Source organism: Oryctolagus cuniculus, chromosome 7 (assembly GCF_964237555.1).
Source record: "Oryctolagus cuniculus chromosome 7, mOryCun1.1, whole genome shotgun sequence".
Taxonomy (NCBI): Eukaryota; Metazoa; Chordata; class Mammalia; order Lagomorpha; family Leporidae; genus Oryctolagus; species Oryctolagus cuniculus.
In genome coordinates this window covers 161,049,212-161,068,678 of record NC_091438.1, presented here as the reverse complement: position 1 = coordinate 161,068,678, position 19,467 = coordinate 161,049,212, and the positions used below count along the sequence as shown (strand labels likewise).

Sequence of the window (19,467 nt, the reverse complement as noted above, 5' to 3'; positions counted from 1 at the left end):
CTGCCCCAGAAGGCCAGGCTGGTGGCAGGCCCAGTGGAGCCCAACCGTGGCGCTGAGACGGCTCCCAGCCCGCCCCTGCCAGGGCTGGTGAGGCCCACTGGGCCCAGAACCCTCCTAGCCGCGAAGCCAGGGTCTGTGGCCAACCTGGATCGCTCTGGGCGCTGGGATCTAGGTCTCAGCTCTGGTTATGCTGCTACTGGAACACAGGCCTGGGGACCTTGGATCTCTGTCAGGCCAGGCCATGTGCTGGGTGCGATTGGGCCCTGGAGCCCTTTTGGGGCCAGATGGCCTGGGCTAATCAGCTGCCAGCCCCCACAGAGTCCCCATGAATCTCGGAGAAGTGGGTAGAGGCTCAGGCTCCCGACGTGTGACCTGGCTGATAAGGAGGCGCCTTTGTGTGGTAGACAGAATGGGCTTAGGCAGGCGGCACAGCCGAGGTTGGGGGGTGGTGTGCCCATTCAGCCTTCCGCCTTGGGGATGGAGGCCCCAGGGCTGGGAGATGGGGAGGGCAGAGGCTGGGCTGTCCCCAGCCATGGGACCCCCCAGTCAGAGGACCCAAACAGCCCAGCTCCGGAGGCTGCAGCCCTGTGCTCTCGTGAGCCTCCCAGAGCCACTGTGAATCCTTGTGAATTATTGACGAGGGCTCAGCTCGCTCCCTGGCGGGTGGGGGAGCCTGTGAGGGAGGAAGGGCTCCCATACCTCCCCGTGGGAAACTCGATCGCGCCCAGGAGGCCGTGGGCGTCCATGGGCCGTGGCAGTTTCAAGCTGCAGGGAAGCCGGGGGACTGACCAGCCCGGGGAGGGTCCTGCTGATGCCAGGGCTGCAGCTTGGGGTGCTGGAAGGACTGGCGATCACACTCTGTACCCACGCTCGCGTCTGCTAGTCTGTCCCAGTTCACTGAGCCAAGTCTTTCCAGAGGCAAAGGACGACTCACAGTGTAGGTCCCTCCCTCGGAGCCCCCTGAAGAAAGGGTCCCGGAGCTGGGAGGCGTGGGAGCTGCCAGCAGCCAAGCAGGGGCTGTCCCAGACCCAAGTGTCGGGGACTGGAGGCAGGCAGGTGCACCCCCTGGCAGGAACACTAGCGTCGGTGGCAGGGACCGAGGTGCCCAGACCCCCAGGTGGGGCTGTCCTAGACGGGGCAAGGAGCAGGAGCCTCCAGTACCTGTCCCAGCAGGGTCCTGGGGCCCAGGAGCCACCTCGTGCTCCCCGCGGTCTGCTTGTCTGCCTGGAGGGGCGCCCCAGGTCACCGTGGCCGGCTGGGGAAAGTAGAGCTGGTCCCGGCTCTTCCCCTCGGGCTCCCAGGCTCTGCCAGGCACAGCAAGCTGGAAAACCAGTTGGCCCAAAGATTTTTATGAGCCCCAGACCTCTGCAGATGCTGCCTTTCCCCGGGCGCTTCCCCAGCCCCCAGGGACTGGAAAATAAATTTGCCGGGACTCAGGCTAAGCCCAGAGCCCCTGGCTCCTGGCGCCACCCCTCTATGGTCGGAGCCTCGCCCATCTTACACTGACTTGTTCAGCCTGCATTCCCTGCGCACCTGCTGTGCACTAAGTGCCAGGGATGCGTGGGTGCTGTGCCTGTGTCGTGGAGGCTGACTGACAGCTGGGGTCACTAGTGGTTTGCTGTGTGGCCTTGGCCAACCTGCCTCCTCTCTCTGAGTCCACTGCTGGTCCGAATCCATCAGGATTTGCTTCCTGCCCCTTTCTGCTCCCTTCCTGCAAAGCTTCCTAGAGCCTGAGGCCATGGCTCGTCCTGCCCTTGGATGGCTGGGGCAGCCGTTCAGCCTCCGGGCGCCTGGAGCTGCTGCAGACAGTGGGGACCCATTCACTCTTGGTGCCTTGCCCCGCCCCACTACAGGCTGACCTCTGCTGCTTGTCCAGGTCAGCTGGGCCTGGGGGCCAGGCCTGTGCTGCCCACCCGTAGGAAGGCAGTGTTCACCCTTGGCCCCCAGCACAGTGGAGGCTCTGAGACAGGAGAGGGTTGGGGGAGTCAGAGAAGCCTCCCACCCCCACCCCCCTCTTGTGCCTCCACCCCAGCCCGGCCTCTGATCAGGGCTAGTGCAGTGGTCTCGCTGCCTCTACCCCGGCCCTCACCGCCCCAGCTCTACCGGTAGCCTGTGCAAATGCGAGGGCGCAGGCTCACCAACACCCCCTTACGATGGCCCAGTGCCCCTCCCCCTGCCCCGGGCTCCCCTCCCCCAGAGCACAGGCTGTTCCCTCCGCCTGCTCCCTGCCATCAGGCCTTTGCTTGCCCTCAAGCACCGAGCACCGCTGACCCTGGGGCTGTTCAAACCGTGTCTGCCCCATAGCTCACCCCTCCGCAACGGCCTCCCTCCCTCCATCCCCCGATGGCCTCGCCACCCGCGGGCCCCGCCGTCCAGGCCCCAGTCTGTGATTTCTGTTTCCCTGCTGCCTCCCTAACTGATGAGGCCAGAGACTCCATCTCCCCCGCTGCATCGAGGGCCTGACCCAGAACACACGGGAGTGTGCAATCCCCCAGCTTGTTCAAACCCTCGGCTGAGATTTCAGATGCACCCAGCGTAGTCCTTGTGTCCTCCGTGATCAGAGGGTGCCGTCCTTAATCGTCACTCTTCCTCCAGCGTCTTTCTTCCCAGAGGAAGAGGAAAAAGCGTGGCTTAGCATGAGGCCTGGAGCCCCAGGCGCACTCAGGACTCGGGCTGAGGGTCCTGAGGGACCCCGAGTGTCTGCTCAGGGACGAGGGTGGCTCAGGGGTGCGGGAGGCCTGGAGGAGAACTGAGGTCAGCTTCACTCACAGTGGTCCAAGGCAGGGGCCGGTGGAGAACCCAGGCCTGAGCTGGAGAGGTGAGCAACAGTGGGCTCGCAAACCGTCTCTGGCGGGGGACAGGGCCGCCCTACCAGGGAAGGAGCCCCTTACAAAGGAGGCGGCAGCCATGCTGGAGGTCAAGAGGGGACCCAGGGCCCAGAAAAGGAAGCTGAGAAGGCCTGGCCGGGGAGGGAGGTGGAAGTCGGCGCGGGCGTCCCCAAAGCCGGTGGACAGGTTGAGGGCTCTGCTGAACCCCCTGGCGGGGCTTGGTCCCTGCACTCCTGTGGCTGTCGCTGTGGATGGGGCGAGAACTCCTGGGCTACAGCTGGGCAGGGGTCTGGAGGTCAGAGGTCTCCCCTGCAGCCCTGTCCTCCTATCAGGAGTGGCGCCCGGCCTGACCTGTGCTTGGCAGGGCCTGGACACCCCAGGCCAGCAGTGGGCCCCTGGGGCTGTCCCCTCCGGGCTTAGGGAGGAGAATTCCTACAGTATCGTAATGGCTGCCCCCAGGGGTGTGCCTGGCGCCAGGCCTGTGCAGGTGTATCTCAGGTCCAGCCCACAGGCCCAGAATGTCCATTGCAGGTCACAGGTGGGCTGGGCAAGGTGGCCAGACAGGAGCACAGTGTGGGGGTGGGCTTCGTGCCAGAGCCTCCTCGTCTGAGTCTGGCCCTCCCGTGGAGAGCCCCCAGCCACGCCCCAGGGCCACACAGAGCTGAGTGAGCTCCGAGCAGGAGGGCAGAGGGAGGGGAGAGGGAGACGGACAGACAGATGGGGCAGCACGGTGTGGACACAGCACAGCTGGAATCAGAGCCAGCTCATGTCTCTTTCTCGAGGGATCTTGGGCCCTTGTGCCTCAGTCTGCTTATCTGTGAAAGGGGAGCACGGCTGGCACCCGCCCCACACGGTGGTGGAGGCTGCGTGAGGGGATGCGTGCGTCACACCCACCGCAGAGCTTGGAGCTCAGCCACTCACTCCTCTCGCCAGTGGCGGGGGGAGGGGGGACTCTCTTCTCTTGGTCCTCGGTCCTCCACGATTTTTGAATTTTCCCCAGTGAGACTGAGGGTCCCCGTCTGTCTGCTGGCCACCAGGCCAGGCGAGCAGAGGAGAGCAAGGCTGGGACCCTGGCTTTACCATGGCCCCTCAGCCCATCCGCCCATGTCTCCAACAGGGTCGTGAGTGCCCGGGGCTGATGCTAACGGTGGCAGAGATAAGCTGGCACAGTGCTTCCTGCGTGCCAGGGACCCTGTGGGGAACGGCAGTGGGGGCCTGGAGGGAGGCCGTGGGCACCGCTGGCCCTGCTGCTCTCTCTGGTCCTGCTGTGCCAGCTGCTCAGGCCTGCAGGCGGGGGCCGCTGCGGATCTGGCCGTCCTTGTACACTGCCTGGGACCCCCAGAGAGAAGCCAGTCCCCTCTGCCCCTGATCCCAGGACCCCGGCATTTGCTGCGCCTTGGTTACGGGGTGAATAATTCAGGCCGCTGAGTGCCGCCCATGAAATATTCAACAGGCAGTTCCTGCTGCGGCAGCAGGCTGCGCGTGTGGGCGAGGGGCGTGGGGCTGAGCACCCTGTGGGCAGGACCCAGGCTGCTGTCCGCTCTGGGGTGTACACAGTGAGAGCCAGGCCTGGCACCCGCTCCTCCCAAACTCCTGACACAGCACGGGGCCCTACAAAGGGGATGGCCCATGCCAGGAGGAGGGCAAGAGCAGCAAGTGGGTGCCTGGGGTGATCTGGGGACAGGGAAGGGGGTGGAGATTCTGGGCAGGGGGCGGGACCCGGTGTGTGGGGAGGGGCCAGTTATGCTGGGTGGGCAGATGGAGGAGGAGGGGGGCGTGGTGTGAGTGTTGATGGACAGATGGAGGCCAGCAGTTGGAGTGAGTGAAGGCCTTGATGAGTGGGGGTGCAGTATGTCATTGATGGACAGATTGGGGGGAGGCAGATGAAGGGGAGGATGTGAAGCCGGTTGAAGAATTACCTTTTTCTGGGGCCGAGAGGGCTGGTCAGAGCAGAACAGCACCCAGCCCCCACCTTGAGCCACTCCACCTGAAGGGATGGGCACTCCTGGGTCTGGTGGGGGAATGGATTGTGGCTCCACCTAGTGCCCCACTGTGGTAACTGCACTCCATCGGCACCTATCAGCCTAGGGACCAGCCCAGCGTTCCAGTTCTGTTAGCACCCCTCTGGGCTGTGGGAGCCAGGATGAGAGGCAGTGCATCAAGGAGAGGCCCTAGGGGGCTATGGTCTCACATACTCTCCTCTCTTTCACCTCTTCCCTCCCATCTGCCAGGCCATGCATCCCACAGACAGATGGGCACTCACACCGCTCACCAGCTGTGCGGCCTTTAGCAACACGGGCCTTATCTTCAACTCCCCCTCTGCAAAACGGGGAATGGCAGGAGAACTTCGGAGAATCTGCCTGGGGCAGGCACTGTGGCCTGGTGTCAAGCCACTGCTTGCCCCCCAGCAGTGCCTATCCGGGTGCGGGTTCGAGTCCTGGCTGTCCCACCGCCAATCCAGCCTCCTGCTAAAGCATGCCAGATGACAGCAGGTGATGGCAGTGCTTGGCGCCCGCCACTCACTCTGGAGACCCACATGCAGTTCCAGGCGCCTGACTCCTGCCTGGCCCCGCCCTGGCTGTTGTGGGCATCTGGGGAGAGAACCAACAGAGGGAAGATCTCTCTCTCTCTCCCTCCCCCCCCTTCCCTCCCATCCAAGTAGATGGAAATAAATCAACATTTTTAAAAAAAGAACTTGCCTGGTAGAACCATGGCACGCAGTGGCATACTTCCCACCCCATAGGGTCACCAGATGAACAAGAACAAAACCCAGTATTAACTTTGAATGTCAGATAAATAATGTTTTAACATACATCTGCCCGTGCGATATTTGGTGTGTGCAGGACATTATTTGTTTGTTCAGATTTGACTGAGCATCTGTGTTGTGGTCAGCTGCCGGCTCAGGCCAGACTCACCCATGGTCAGCCGCACACTGGCCATGGAGTAGGCACAGGGCAGGCGGGGCAGAGTGGCGGGGTCTGTTCTGTCGGTGGGAATCAGGCCGGTGTGTGTGTGTGTGTGTGTGTGTGTGTGCGCAGAGGCAGTTCCGATGGAGGAGGACTAAGGACAAAGGCAGAGGGTCAGACACTTGGTGACCGCCCACCGTGTGGGCGCTGCGTCTCCGCAGGGGAGTGAATGCCCAGACCAAGAACGGTGCCACGCCCCTGTACCTGGCGTGCCAGGAGGGCCACCTGGAGGTGACGCAGTACCTGGTGCAGGAGTGCGGCGCGGACCCGCACGCGCGCGCCCACGACGGCATGACCCCGCTGCACGCGGCCGCGCAGATGGGCCACAGCCCGATCATCGTGTGGCTGGTGAGCGGCGGGGCGGGGCGCAGGGGCGGGGCGCAGGGGCGGGCGGGGCCGGGGTGGGGCCTGTCCTCCAGCCCACGCCCCTTCCCGCCCAGGTGAGCAGTACCGACGTGAGCCTGTCGGAGCAGGACAAGGATGGCGCCACGGCCATGCACTTCGCGGCGAGCCGCGGCCACGCCAAGGTGCTCAGCTGGCTCCTGCTGCACGGCGGCGAGATCTCGGCGGACCTGTGGGGCGGGACCCCGCTGCATGACGCCGCCGAGAACGGGGAGCTGGAGGTCCGGGCGCCCGGGGGGCGGGGCAGAGGGCGGGGGGGGGGCGCGCGCGGTCCCAGCCTGCGCGAGGTCCTCACTGCGTGCCCCCTGCAGTGCTGCCAGATCCTGGTGGTGAACGGCGCGGAGCTGGACGCCCGCGACCGCGACGGGTACACGGCCGCCGACCTGTCGGACTACAACGGCCACAGCCACTGCACCCGCTACCTGCGCACCGTGGAGAATCTGGTACGCCCCGGGGGCTGCCCTGCCGGCGTCCTGTCCCCCCACCCGCGGTGGTACTAAGGAGGACCAGAGGCAGTCTAAGGAGAGCTGGGCGAGATCACGGGACACAGCTGTGGCACCTGCCAAGTCCGTGCACCTGCCCACGCGTGTTAGCTCATTTAGCTCCGGGGCAGGTAACACTGGTGTCTCGGTTTCCCAGGCGGAGATGAGATCCAAGTCACACAGGCAGTCAGAGGTGGCGCCGGGGCCTGCCAGGGACGGCCTGGCCGGGAGCCGCCTGTCTTGCCCACTATCCTTCATAGTTGCTCGTTTCTGGGAAGCTGTGCAGCTGTTGCCAGACGTTTCCCTGCGGTTACAAAGCTTCGAGGGGATCCACTGGGATCGGGGCTCAGGTGCGGGCCAGGGGTCTGCCCGCGCTGGTGCAATGCCAGCTTCGGGACAGTGGGGGAGAAAAAGGGGGCCTCACAGACACCTTCAGAAGGACGCTGACCAATTCTAGGGCTAGCCTGGCCCTGCCCTGAGCACCGGCCCTGTCGTGTCCACTGGCCCTGTCCACCAGCACGTGGGCACAGCTCTGGTTCTGCAGGGCACAGCAAGGCCCGGGGTGAGGGAGTGAGCGCCCTGTCACAGGGGCATGCGAGCAGGCGGGGACACTGTGAAGGGCATTTCTGCACCAGAGGCGGCCTCCTGCCCGCTGAGACAGTCTGGGACTGTGCTGCGGGCTGTGGGTGAGGCACCAGAACCCCTAAAACACCCCCAGCCTCGGAGCAGACGTGGCGCGGACACGGCAAGCACCCTGAGGTCTGGGCGCAGGTCCCCGCCGAGTGCCGGGCAGGTGCCTTCCCGAGGGGGGAACAGTTTGCACCGGCAACATTTGCTGGAGCTTCACTAACTTTTTATATATAAATTTATGCGGGATAGATGGCTTTTTCTTTTTTTAAGATTTGTTTACTTATTTGAAAAGCAGAGTTAGAGATGCAGAGGCAGATAGGGAGAGAGAGAAAGAGACGTCTTCCATCCACTGGCTCACTCCCCAAGTGGCCTCAACAGCCGGAGCTGGGCTGATCTGAAGTCAGAAGCCAGGAGCCTCCTCCAGTCTCCCACGCAGGTGCAGGGGCCCAAAGGCTTGGGCCATCTTCCACTGCTTCCCAGGCACAATAGCAGGGAGCAGCCGGGACTCAAACGGCACACATATGGGATGCCGGCACCGCAGGCGGCCACTTTACCCGCTACGGCCCCTCTTCATCAACCTTTAAAACCTTTTGTGCAAGCCAGTGGGTGAGGCAGTACTGTCATCCCCATTTACAGACGAAGAAACCGAGTCACAGCACAGACAGGGGACTTGGCTGAAGGTCACGTAGCCGGTGGGTAGGGGAGGTAGGATTTGAGGCCACCGTCCCATACAGCAGAGCCCATCTCCCAACCTCTGAGCTGTGACCATGGAGTTCAGGAGTCGGAGCCCATGGCGCCCACTGCTGTCGGTCCAGGAGAGCATCTCCAGGCTGCCCCCGACTGCCCCCTGGTGCCTGGGGTAGGCAGCAGGGCCTGGCAGTCCCAGCTGCAGCAGGGACAGATCTGAGAGCCACCAAGGATTCTGGCCCAGAAAAGGAAAACACTCCCACAGAGCCCCTAATTACAGGGCCAATGAGCGTGGCTGCTGAGCCGTTACCTGGTGCCGGGCAGCCTCCGTCTCCCGGGGGGCCTGTGACACTTCTCAGGCAGGGAGGGGGCACGGGGCAGGGAGGAGCAGGCCTGGGCAGGAGGCAGCAGAGCCAGTGGCAGCAGGGACAGCATGGGCAATGTAAGGAGGGACCCTACCCCACGCCGGGAGGGGGCTGGCACAACGGTGGGGGGGGGGCGGGGCAGTGGCAGGTTTGGCACCTGAAGCGCAGGCTTAGCCCCCTCAGCCAGGTCTGCTCAGCGGACACGGGGGTTTTCAGCCAGGGAACGGGGCTTCCTCCTTGTGTGCGAGTCTCGGCAGCTGCAGGACCTGAGGCTCCTCTGCACCGACGCTCTGAAGCCAAGGCCCGGTGCACGCCGATGAGGAAGGAGCGCCGGGCGCCACGGCCACTCCCTGCCTGCGGCGCAGCCCGGGACCACTTCCTCCCTGCCAGGCTCTTCTTCCCTGGGCAGGGAGGGACCAAGGACAGGAGTTTGCCGGGAATCCCTGGTCCTGCTGCCGGGGGTGGGGGGCTCATGTGGGAACCTGGGAAGAACACGAGAGACCCTCTAATGATGGGAGAGGGAGGGAAGTGGCTGGACGGAGGCCACACTGCGAAGGCCTGCCCGAGCGGGGCGCTGGTCAGCGGGGGCCGGTGTGCTCACGCCACCGCCTTGCCCTCAGAGCGTGGAGCACCGCGTGCTGTCCCGGGACCCGTCCACGGAGCTGGAGGCCAAGCAGCCCGACTCGGGCATGTCCTCCCCCAACACCACCGTGTCGGTGCAGCCGCAGAACTTCGACCTCAGCTCGCCTGCCAGCACCCTCTCCAACTACGACTCCTGCTCCTCCGGCCACTCCAGCATCAAGGGCCGCCGCCCTCTGCTTGGTGAGTGGTGCTGCAGGGAGAGGGGAGGGAGAGCAGGCCGCAGCCAGGCCCCCGCCGGGCACCTCTGCCCTAAACGCCGGGAGGGGTCGGTCTTCTGGGGAGAGACTTGGGTGTGCTCATCACAAGCATCCCTGTGTGCACACACATCCTCTCCCCCCACAAAACCACTCCCCACACTCGTGTGTGCACACCATGTGCACACGCCCGTGCACGAGCACCTTTGTGTTACACACAGGCACACACCCAGCATTTCCCTGCTTCAGCCACACACACACACACACACACACACACACACACACAGAAACACCGGGTCCACAGCCCAACACAAACACCTTCATCAATGCAAAGACTGCTCAAACAAGCGCAGATGGTAGCAGTCAGGCGTGTGAGCACACACACACACTGACCACACCCTGAGCCTGCGTGTCTGTCCACCTGCAATGCTTGCTTGATGCCACCAGGTGGTGGCCTGCAAAGATCGGGTGTGGCTGTCCCTGCTCCTGCACCTGCGGCCAGATCTGCCCCAGGAGCCGCCTCTCTCTCCGCTCCAGGTGGCCCTGCCCTCAGGCACACCCTGAGGCCCACAGCCCGTCTCATGCTTCCTCTCCACACCTCAGTACCTGGTCTTCCCCTGACACACGCAGGGCTGGGGGTGGGCAGGCCTGGCGGGGGGCCACAGCCAGGCATGCCAAGTAGCACCCCTGATTCTGCCCGGCCAGCGGTTTCCAGGTGTGGAGACCCCTAGTTCCGGAAGAGCGGCTCACTGAGCACCCCCGAGCTTGGTCTCCCCTCTTCCCCCCCAGGGCTCCCCAGCGCAGGAGCTGCCGACATACAGAGCTACATGGACATGCTGAACCCGGAGCTGGGCCTGCCTCGGGGCAAGATGGGGAGACCACCACCCCCACCGAGTTTCCCTCCGCCTCTGCCCCCCCTAGGCACCCAGCTGCCTCCACCCCCACCACCGGGCTACCCAGCTCCCCAGCCTCCTGGGGGGCTACAGGCAGCTGACATCTACATGCAGACCAAGAACAAGCTTCGCCACGTGGAGACCGAGAGCCTCAAGAAGGAGGTAGTGAGCCCTCGTGCCTGTCTGCCTCCCAGCAGTGGGGCTGGGCCAGGGGTGGAAGGGCCAAAGCTCCTGGCTAGTCTGGGAGGGCTCAGCGCTGGACACTGGGGACAGGGAGACAGGACAAAGCCACTGCTCGCAGCAGGCCAGTGGGAGGTGAAGGAAAGTAGACCCAGACAGCTGTGCCTCTCCAGGGGCTGTGGCTGGGCCACCTGTTGCACAGTTGACAGGCACAGGTCCACAGCCTGGGGCTCAAGTGCAGACCCGTCCCTCGGGGAGATGGAAGACCGGGTGGCAGGGGCGAGAGGACAGTGACCCGATTTGGGGCCTGGTGGGTGTGGGAAGTTCAGGCTGGCTCCCCGAGGCAGGGCTTGATATCCCGGGTGGGTGGGAGGCCCTTTAGGGGGGAACTCCTAGGGGACAAGGGTTGTGCCGATGTGGGCACCTTGAGTTCGAGCTGCCGCAGTCCGCCCAGGGCCCAAAGCTCCTGGTCGGGCGGAGGTCTGGTCTGGACAGCTCTGTGAATCGTGGAGTCTTAGCCAGAGGGACAGAGCGAGGCTGGTGTGAGACAGAGGCAAGTGGCCAGATGTGGGGTGGCAGCCCCTAGGGCCTCGCTGCTCTCTGGAGCCTGGGGCAGATGCAGAAGGATGGAGCTGAGTAAATTGCCTTCTACTGGTGACTCGGGTCACAAGGCCACGGGGTGGGCTGGCGTGGGAGGGACCCTGAGCCCCCACACGACTCCACCTGCCGCCCCCTATGCCTCCCAGACCATGCTCTTGGGTCCGCTTCCCCTTTCATTGTGGGAGGTGGAGGGGGCCGGTGGACCTTCCCAGGCAGGCCGTGAACGCTGCCCAAGGCCTCTGGGACCCCCTCCCCACTCGGTAGCTCAAGGCCAGGACTGCATGGACAGCACCCCCCTCCCGCGGATGTGTGCGTGCTGGGCCACAGGCGCCCGGCTGCTCCACAAAGGACCCTTTGTGTGCCCGCCGCGCCCCCCGTGCGAGTGCCCAACCGCGGGCAGCCACAGGGTCGCAGCGCCCGAGCCTCCGGGGCTGCGGGGGGCGCCGAGGGGGCGGGCTGGCCCAGAAAACAAATCCTGCGGTGTCGCGTTTCCTGCAACGTGAGCTGGCGGGGCGGGGTGCGGAGGGTCTGAGGCCACGGCGGGGACGCGCAGGCCGGGGGGTAAGGCCGGGGACAGCCCCAGCCTAGCCACTCGGCCTTTGGCCCCGCCGCGGCCTCACGTCCCTCTCCCCGCGCTGGCCTTGGCGGGGGGCAGCCGCGACGGGGCGGGACGCTGCGCTGTCACCCGAGCCTGCCTTTCGCCCCTGGAAACCCGAAGCTCGGGCGCCGGTGTCGGTGTCGCTTACGCGGATGGCGATGGTTTCCAGATGCGGGAAAAGGGCGAGGCTGTGACCCGTTGCTGGGGGTCGGATGTGAGGGGCCCCGCTGCGCGGGGTCGCGGGCGGGGAGGCAGGTGGGGTGCGCAGGCCTGAGCTCGGGAGAGACGCGCAGGGGGCGGGGCCACATCTGGCCAGTGGGCAGGCAGCCAGGTGCGGCATCTGTGACCGCTGGAGCGGCGGTGAGGGGGGTCGCCCTGGGATTGGCAGACCCCGGGTGACGTCAGGCCGTCTGAGCCCATAGGCCGGCGGCGCGGGTGGGCGGGCGTGGGCCGGGCTGTAACCTGAGAGGAAGGATCAGGTAACGCAGGTGTCCGGGTCCCGGCCGCCCCCGCTGCCAGGTGCACAGCGGGGGGCCACCGGCAGAGTCGCAGGTAGGAGCAGCCCTGGGAGCCAGTGGCCGCGGGCCCTGGGCAGGCAGCCACCCTCACAGGGCACGGGGTCCCGAGAGAGTTCCCTGCAGGCAGGAACCCCCACAAGAAGAGGGTTCGGCGGGGCCGAGGGGCCAGCGGGCGGTCTAGAGACCGTGAGCGGGGTGCGGCCTGGGCCTTGGCCCTGGCTTCGCTGCCAGCTAGCTGCCCCTTCTCCGGCTCCCCCTGGCGACTGGGCTGGGCCAGCCCGCCCCTGGGCCCGCCCCCTCCAGCCTCAGTGGGGGCCCTGCGCCCCTTGGCCCACGCCCAGAACCCCTCCCTTTAGGGCTGGCCGCGCCTGCCCTTCTACCGAGACACCCGCTGACCCACGCCCTGAGAACACGGGGGTCTAGGCAGGCGGCCGGCTGCACGCCCTCGACGGCGCGTCTCAGCTCCGCAGAGGAGGAGCAGCGGGAAGGGAGGCGCGGGGGGCTTAGGCGCAAGTGCCCGAACCCCATCGGCCCGCTGTCTCCCACAGCAGAGCTCCCGCGACGGCCACAACGGACTGCGGAGGCAGGACTCCGGCCGCAAGCCCCGCGCCTTCAGCAAGCAGCCCAGCACGGCGGACTACTACTGTCAGCTGGGCCGCTGCCCCGGGGAGCCGCCGGCCGCGCGCCCGGGCATGGCGCACAGCGAGGAGGTGCGTGTCGGCCAGCCCGCACCCGCCGGCCGCGCGGGACCCGGCCCCGCCGGCCGCGCCTCACTCGCTGGCCTCCCCACAACCCCGCAGGCGGCGCTGCTCCCCGGGAACCACGTGCACAACGGCTGCGCCGCGGACCCCAAGGCTGCCAAGGAGCTGCCGCCGCCGCCGCCGCCGCCGCCCCTGCCCGAGGCCCTGAGCTCGCCGCCGCCTGCTCCGCCTCTGCCGCTCGAGGGCGCCGGCCCCGGCTGTGGGCAGCGCCGCTCCTCCTCATCCACTGGCAGTGAGTGGGGCGGGGGCGGTGCCAGCCCCGCAGGGGTGGGAGCCCTAGACACCACCCCCTCCCCAGCGCCAATGTCCTCTTCCTTCCTCCTGTCCTCCTGTCCCTCCTGCCAGCCCCTCCCCCACTGAGGACTGGCCCCTAAGGGCAGGCCTGGGCTGCCAAGGCCCCGGAAAGGCGGACCTCTCGGCCTGGCCCCGGCCCCCACAGCTGGTGCTCCGAGGAGGGGGTGGCTTCAAGGAGGCAGGGCTGCGGGCAGCCTTCCTCTCGCCCCTGTCTCTCTTCCTCTTCCTCCCTCCTCGCTCCTCCCAAGCCACCTGAACCCTTCTCAGATATGTCAGGAGCTCCTCCCAGGCAGCCAGGGCCTGACTGTGGGGACAAAGCTGTGGCCATCGTGTTCCCCAGCCCCCTCCTGGTGACCACCCTGGACAGCTTCCCCCCAACCCATCCCACTGGCTTGTAAGGCTTGGGCTTTCTTCCTGCAGGACGGGGCAGTGCCCTGCCTGTCGGGAGGAGGTGGTGCCTGGGTGCCGGTGCACCTGTGCTAGCCCGGCGGCCGTTCAGTACAGGAGCTGTGCCTAGGGGCACCGTCCCCTGAGCAGAGTGCAGAGCTGGGCTCCCCTGGCTTCCTGTGGAGCCCCAGCCCCTGCAGCCCAGAGCCCACGGAAGCATGGCCATCCCCGGCCTCTGCAGCCTGCTGCAGCGCCAGACTCTGGGCTCCCCTAGACACTCCCTCCCAGCAGAGCCCCCGGGCTGGGTGCCCTGGCCCAACGCAGTGCCAAGACAGGGGCCCTTGCTGGGGGAGGGGTCAATGACGGCCCTGCTGAGCCCTGAGGGGGGCCAGCCGGGCTGGGGACCCAACAGACCACCCTTGTGGAGCCCCAAGTGGCCGGAGCCAGGGTCAGATGGGCAGGAAAGCTCCTCCTCTCCCCACTCCTTCCCTCCCAGGCCCTCTGTCTCACTGTCCCCTGCTGTCCCCCGCTGTCCCGGTCTCTCCCTCGGCCCCTCTCCCTCCTAACTCCGCTGTCACTTCTCTCCTCTTGGTCCTCAGAAGTGAGAGTCCTGAGGCACAGGAAGAGTGAGTAGCTGCGTGCGCGGCTCCGGGCTGAGGCTGCAGCGCGGGGAAGGGCGGGGGAGAAGGCTGGCCCAGGGAAAGCGAGGAAGAGGGGCCCGGGGGTTGAGCAAAGGGGCCCGTGCTCCTCCACCACGCCCACATACGCCCAAGCATTCTGTGCCAGGCGGAGGGCTTTGCCTAAACAAACGAGCCGCCCTGCTTTCCCCTCTCCCTCCCTGGGACGCACCCTGGGATCTCCAGCCGGGGCATCTGAGAGCTGCCGGCCCCACCCCACCCCGCCCCGCCCCTTTCTCGGGTCACCCAAGACAGCCCTCCCCAAATCCCCATTCACCTCCGCCAGCGCCTTGGAGAACAAGCTCCTCCCCGACATTTGCATGCCGCCTGTCCTTTCTTGGGTCCCCCAGAGCTGAGCAGTGCTTTGCCCTAAGTGTGCTCTCTGCTTGCCATCAGTGTGTCTATTGTGCGTCTGTCTGGGGGTGTGGAGGGAGGGAGGGGCAGGCTGGGTGCTGCCACCTCTGGGTCCCGAGTCTCTGGACATGGAGGCCCCCGTGAGCCCGGTCCAAGGGTCACTGGGCTTTGCTGATGCAGGGAGAGACCCAGAGGGAGACTCCACCCCTGCTGGGCTGAGCCAGAGAACCCAGGACAAAGGTCCGTGGCTGGCCACAGGTAGTGTTTTGGAGCCCGGCAGTTAGTGGCTGGGCGGAGACACAAGCCAGAGTCTCCCGTTGCCGGCCCAAGAACCACCATGAACTCCCAGAGGCCTCCAGGCGGGGGCCCTACGCCCCGTGAGTGGGGCTGGGAGGATGCCGGGGCTGCCGGGGCCACCTCTGGGGGCTCCAAAAGCCACTCAGAGGGACCCGGGATTTGGAGAACTGCCCCTGGGCTCGAGGGAGGGCCCTGCCCTTCCCGGCTTGGGGAGAGGACTTGCAGAGAGGTGGGCAGAGATGCTGTAGCGACTCAGCCCCACGCCTAGCCAGCACCCTCTCTTCCGCTTCTGCACAGGCACCAAGTCTTTCAATATGATGTCCCCGACGGGCGACAACTCGGAGCTGCTGGCTGAGATCAAGGCCGGCAAGAGCCTGAAGCCGACGCCGCAAAGCAAGGGGCTGACTACGGTGTTCTCGGGCAGCGGGCAGCCGGCCTGCCAGGTACGTGGCCCACAGCTGCCCCGCCCCGGCTTCCCGAGCCCGGCCACCTGTGCTCAGGCCGGCTGCTTCTCCCCACAGCCAGACTCGCCGCCGCTGCCGCCGCCGGTGTCGCCTGCACCATCACGGGCTCGGAGTCCCACTCCACCAGCCACGGGGCCCCAGCCACTGCTCAATGGCAGCGTGGTGCCCGCGCCACCTGCCACCCCTGCGCCAGGGGTGCAGCTAGACGTGGAGACTCTCATCCCCACGCACGACGAGCAAGGCCGGCCCATCCCCGAGTGGAAGCGCCAGGTGATGGTGCGAAAGCTGCAGCTGAAGATGCAGGAGGAGGAGGAGCAGAGGCGGAAGGTGGGTGGGGTGGGGCTTCCCAGAGGACCCTGGGCCTGCAGCCCATCCCCTAGGCCGCCCCTCTCCCAGCCCTGGCCCTTCAGACTCCGTGGGCTCCCATTACCTTGGGAGAAAAGCAGGGTGCTGGACCTGCGAGGCTGGGCCCAGCCTCCAGCGCCTCCCTTGTCCCCGGGAGCCTGTGCTTTGAGGCCAGGTGGCAGGTGTGTATCAAAGGGCAGCCTGCTGCAGATTGCCAGGTTCTTGTTCAAATCGCTTTGAATCAGAAGGCCTGGGTGGGGCCGGGCTTCTGTGTTTGTAACAAGCCTTTGAGTGAGGCTGATGGGTGCATCGCCCCTGGTCGACTTACCTGGGCTGTGTGCCCACGCTGCCACTTTCCAACCCATGCTGAACCTCATCCAGCCTGTCTGCCCATCTGTAACCATCACCAGCTGGGAGGATGACTTGCCATTCATTCATTCATTCAACAAACGCTCCCTTGGCACCATCTACGTGCTGCATACACCTGTACCTCAGGGGGACCCCTGCTGAATATATTAAGGCCCGCTCTCAAGGTGGCTCTGTGTGTGTGTGTGTGTGTGCACACATCAACAAGTAAAAGCTTCCAAGAGATAAAACAGGGCTATGTGAGAGAGGGACTGATGGACAAATAACCAAGTTAGGCACAGCCGGTGCTGAGCCTTGCGGGGGTTGGGGGGCTGGGGGAGCCCTATGCCTGCTGCCCTATCTGGGCTGGGAGTGGTGCTAGGGCAGAGGGGATGATGTCTGAGCTCAGACTGGGACAGTGAGCAAGAGGTGGCTGGAAGGGAAGAGCAAAGGGCAGTAAGAGGTCACAGTGGAGAGAGCTCTGGAACGGTGCTAGGTGGGGCCGGGCTGGCGAGGGCAGTGGGGGTCAGGTTACCGAGGCCTGCCCGGCTGCCTGGGAGAGAATGGACTTTCTCCTGGAGCAGTGAGGAGTCTGGGTGCAGAGGGTCAGCAGGCAGTGGCATCGTCGTGTTCGTGTGTGGGGAAGGGGCTGCAGCTGAATGGACAGGGGAGGCTGCATGGGGACGAGGGCAGCCCTCAGAGTGCGCAAGCTGGATGCTAGGGTGCGGAGAAAAATGCGGGCCCAGAAGGTCTGTGCGGGACAAGCCCAGCGCGCTGGACCTTGTATGAGTCCAGGAGCACAGGAAGGGAGCTGTAAGCCTCGTCCTCTCCCGGCCGAGCCCAGGGGCCTCTCATTCAACACTCAGAACAGTGACCCCCACCCCGAGGTGGGGAAGAGGGCTCGGGCCACATGGGAGCTGGAGAAGGGGTCAGTGGTCCATAAGAGGCTTCCCGGAAGGTAGTCTCCAAATAGCTGGCCTTGGACGGCCCAGCAGAGGGCCTCCTGCCCTTCAGCTTCGAGGCCTTTCCGTGTGCTCCTTGGGTGGTGTAATGAGCGACCAAGTCCAGCGTGGAGACCCCACCACCGGCTCCGCCCTCCCTGCACTCTCCCTGCCTCAGCAGCAGCGCCCAGCGACCAAAGCGGACACTGGCCAGAGCCCGGAGCGGTGGCCTGGGCCGAAGCCTAGCTCCAGTGTTGCTGGTGATGCCCGCCGGCCAGGCGCGGCCTGTCCCTGCAGCCGAAACCCCGCCGAGCCATTACACCACCCGGGACAGGCAAAAGGCCCCTCGGCGCCGCCGGGGAGCTGGTCCAGAGGGAGACGCGCCTCCCTCCCCTCTCTTGTCTTCCCCGCCTTAGCTGACGGCCGCTAGCTCGTGCTGCTACCCGCCGGAGGGCTGGAGGTACTCCCGCGAGCACGACGGCATCCTCGGGCCCTTCGGCGAGCTCATGACCGAGGCCGACATCCTGCGCATCGAGCAGCAAATCGACAACCTGCAAGTGTTGCACAAGGCGCAGAAGCTCCAGGCGCGCCTGGAGCAGCTGGAGCTGGAGCTGGAGCAGCTGCTGCCCATCTCGGCCGCGCTGTCCGCGCCGCGCTTCACCGTCGACCCGCGCCGCATGCACGGCCGCGCCGCCAGCCTGCCCGCCTGGTGCAGCAAGATCTCCACGCTGCTCAAGAGCATGGCCACGCTGCTGGCCGCTCTGGGCGGGCGGCCCGCGCACCTGGCCGAGCTGCTGACCGCCGACACAGGCCAGCCGCTGGCGCCGCTGCCGGACGCGCCCTGGAGGCCCGGGCCGCTCTGTCTGGGCCGCTCACACGCGCTCAGCTGGTGCCGGGAGGCCGTGGCGCGCGAGATCCTCGAGTGCGGAGTCTCGGTGCGGCGCCTCCGCGCCACGTACGAGCTGCGCGCCCAGGGCGCGGCGCCCGCGCACAGCCCGCGCCGAAAGCTCTCTCAGCCGGGCTGCGAGCCCATCCTCGAGGAGGACTACCTGGGTGCTGGCTCCGGCGAGCCGAGCGCCGCGGTCGCCAACGGCGGCGTTCAGGCCGCCGGGGAGCCCGGGCGCGCTCCGGCCCCGTCGTCCGTGGCGCCCGCCCTCCAGGAGGCGCTGCCGGAGCCGGAGCAGCTGGTGCGCAGGCCGCCTCTCTCCGCCCAGCTGAGCGGCGTCCAGGAGTACATCGACATGCGCAAGGAGCGCATCGTCTACCTGTTTCTGGAGCACTGGCGCAAGTGGACCGTCCGCGGCCCCGGGCGCCATGCGCAAGCGCGCCTGCGGAGACTTCTGCCCCGCGTGGTGGCCGCCGGCTCCAGCCCGGGCCCCGAGGACGCGGCCGGCTCCCCGCCGCCGCCCGGTGAGCACCGAGGCCCGGACGAGCGGCTGCTGCACCTGCTGACGCAGCGGCAGGCGGTGGGCAAGCTCCTGGGCCATTGGCGGAGTTTGCTGCGGCGGGTGCCGGCGCGGCAGCCGTGCGGCCCGGGCCTGGGGCAAGTCGTGTACTGGCCGGAGCACTTCCTGCCGCCCCTGGAGGACGGCGCGCCCCGGAGCTACGACAGCCTGACGCTGGACCTCTTCATGCTCGGCTACTTCCAGTTGCTCGAGATGAGCCTGAGCCGCGAGGAGCGCAAGTTCCGCCACCTCCTCTGCTACGAGATGTTCGACCGGCTGGGCAGCCACCCGTGGGAGCGCATCCGCCAGTTCCACCGGGCCGTGCTGGAGGAGGTGGAGGCCGGCCGGCGCGGCTGGAGCGAGGGCTTCGCGGACCTCAGGCGCCAGTTCTTTGGAGACAGCCCGGAGGCTGAGCCGGCCCGCGAAGACCAGGCCGAGGAGGAGCAGGAGGAGGAGGAGGGAGAGGAGGGAGAGAAGGAGGGGAAGGAGCCAGCCGCAGAGGCAGCCCCCGCTCAGACCGAGGAGCAGCACGAGGCCCCGGCCCCCGCGCCGCAGCCGCCCCCAGCCGCGCCTCCCCCTGTCTCGGGCCCTTCTGGTTCCGAAGCGCCCGCGGAGGACCCGTTGGAGCTGGTGTCCGAGATGGGCGAGTTCAGCGACGAGGACATCTGCCGCTACATCGACCGCAGCTTCTCCTTCTGGAAGGAGAGGGAAGCAGAGCTATTTGATATCTGAGCAGCTGAATTTGGAATTTGCCTCCCAAGCATCTTCGCGTGGGCCGGGACGCCTGTGTGATGCGCTCCAGAGGGCTGAAGCCAGGACGGGGGGCCTTGGAAAGCCGCGCGACAGGACCAGGAGCTCCCTGCTGCAGAATATAGGGCATTGGCCAGGATAGGCGGGGTGTGGCTCGGGGCAATGCAGGTGTCCACCTGTGGCCCAGTGGCCGTGCTGGGCTCTGCGTGGAGCCCCTCTGCAGGACCGTGGGTCCTCCCTGGGACCTCGCTTGCACTCTGGTTTCTCACTGGGGCCTACAGCTACATCCTTAGCCACGTGTGCAGTGTTGCGTGTGATGTGTGACTTGTACAGAGCCGTTCTCCTCTGTAACTTCCAAACAATAAACTCTTTGTTGTACGCTGCCTGTGTCAAACACCCCCACCCCGGCCGGTCATTGCTGC

General features: G+C 66.3%; 2 protein-coding genes across 6 annotated transcripts in view; both read left to right on the top strand.

Moving 5' to 3' along the window:
* The window catches only part of LOC100354197 (espin), a 28,706-nt gene that overhangs the window by 6,949 nt on the left and 2,290 nt on the right, over positions 1 to 19,467 (top strand). For 2 of the 5 annotated variants that reach the window (XM_051856907.2, XM_051856905.2), the window contains exons 3-12: positions 5,956 to 6,142; positions 6,235 to 6,417; positions 6,508 to 6,639; positions 8,981 to 9,182; positions 9,986 to 10,251; positions 12,534 to 12,695; positions 12,786 to 12,978; positions 14,027 to 14,053; positions 15,053 to 15,198; positions 15,277 to 15,546. In XM_051856907.2, the coding sequence (XP_051712867.2) occupies positions 5,956 to 6,142; positions 6,235 to 6,417; positions 6,508 to 6,639; positions 8,981 to 9,182; positions 9,986 to 10,251; positions 12,534 to 12,695; positions 12,786 to 12,978; positions 14,027 to 14,053; positions 15,053 to 15,198; positions 15,277 to 15,546 (1,768 nt within the window). The remainder of the gene's footprint in view (positions 1 to 5,955; positions 6,143 to 6,234; positions 6,418 to 6,507; positions 6,640 to 8,980; positions 9,183 to 9,985; positions 10,252 to 12,533; positions 12,696 to 12,785; positions 12,979 to 14,026; positions 14,054 to 15,052; positions 15,199 to 15,276; positions 15,547 to 19,467) is intronic. The other 3 variants (XM_051856908.2, XM_051856906.2, XM_008265992.4) reach the window with 3 other exon arrangements.
* Positions 15,555 to 19,425, top strand: LOC103350346 (espin-like protein). Its single transcript, XM_017346615.3, has one exon. The coding sequence runs from the start codon at positions 17,357 to 17,359 to the stop codon at positions 19,025 to 19,027; it is 1,671 nt and encodes a 556-aa protein (XP_017202104.2). The 5' UTR covers positions 15,555 to 17,356; the 3' UTR covers positions 19,028 to 19,425.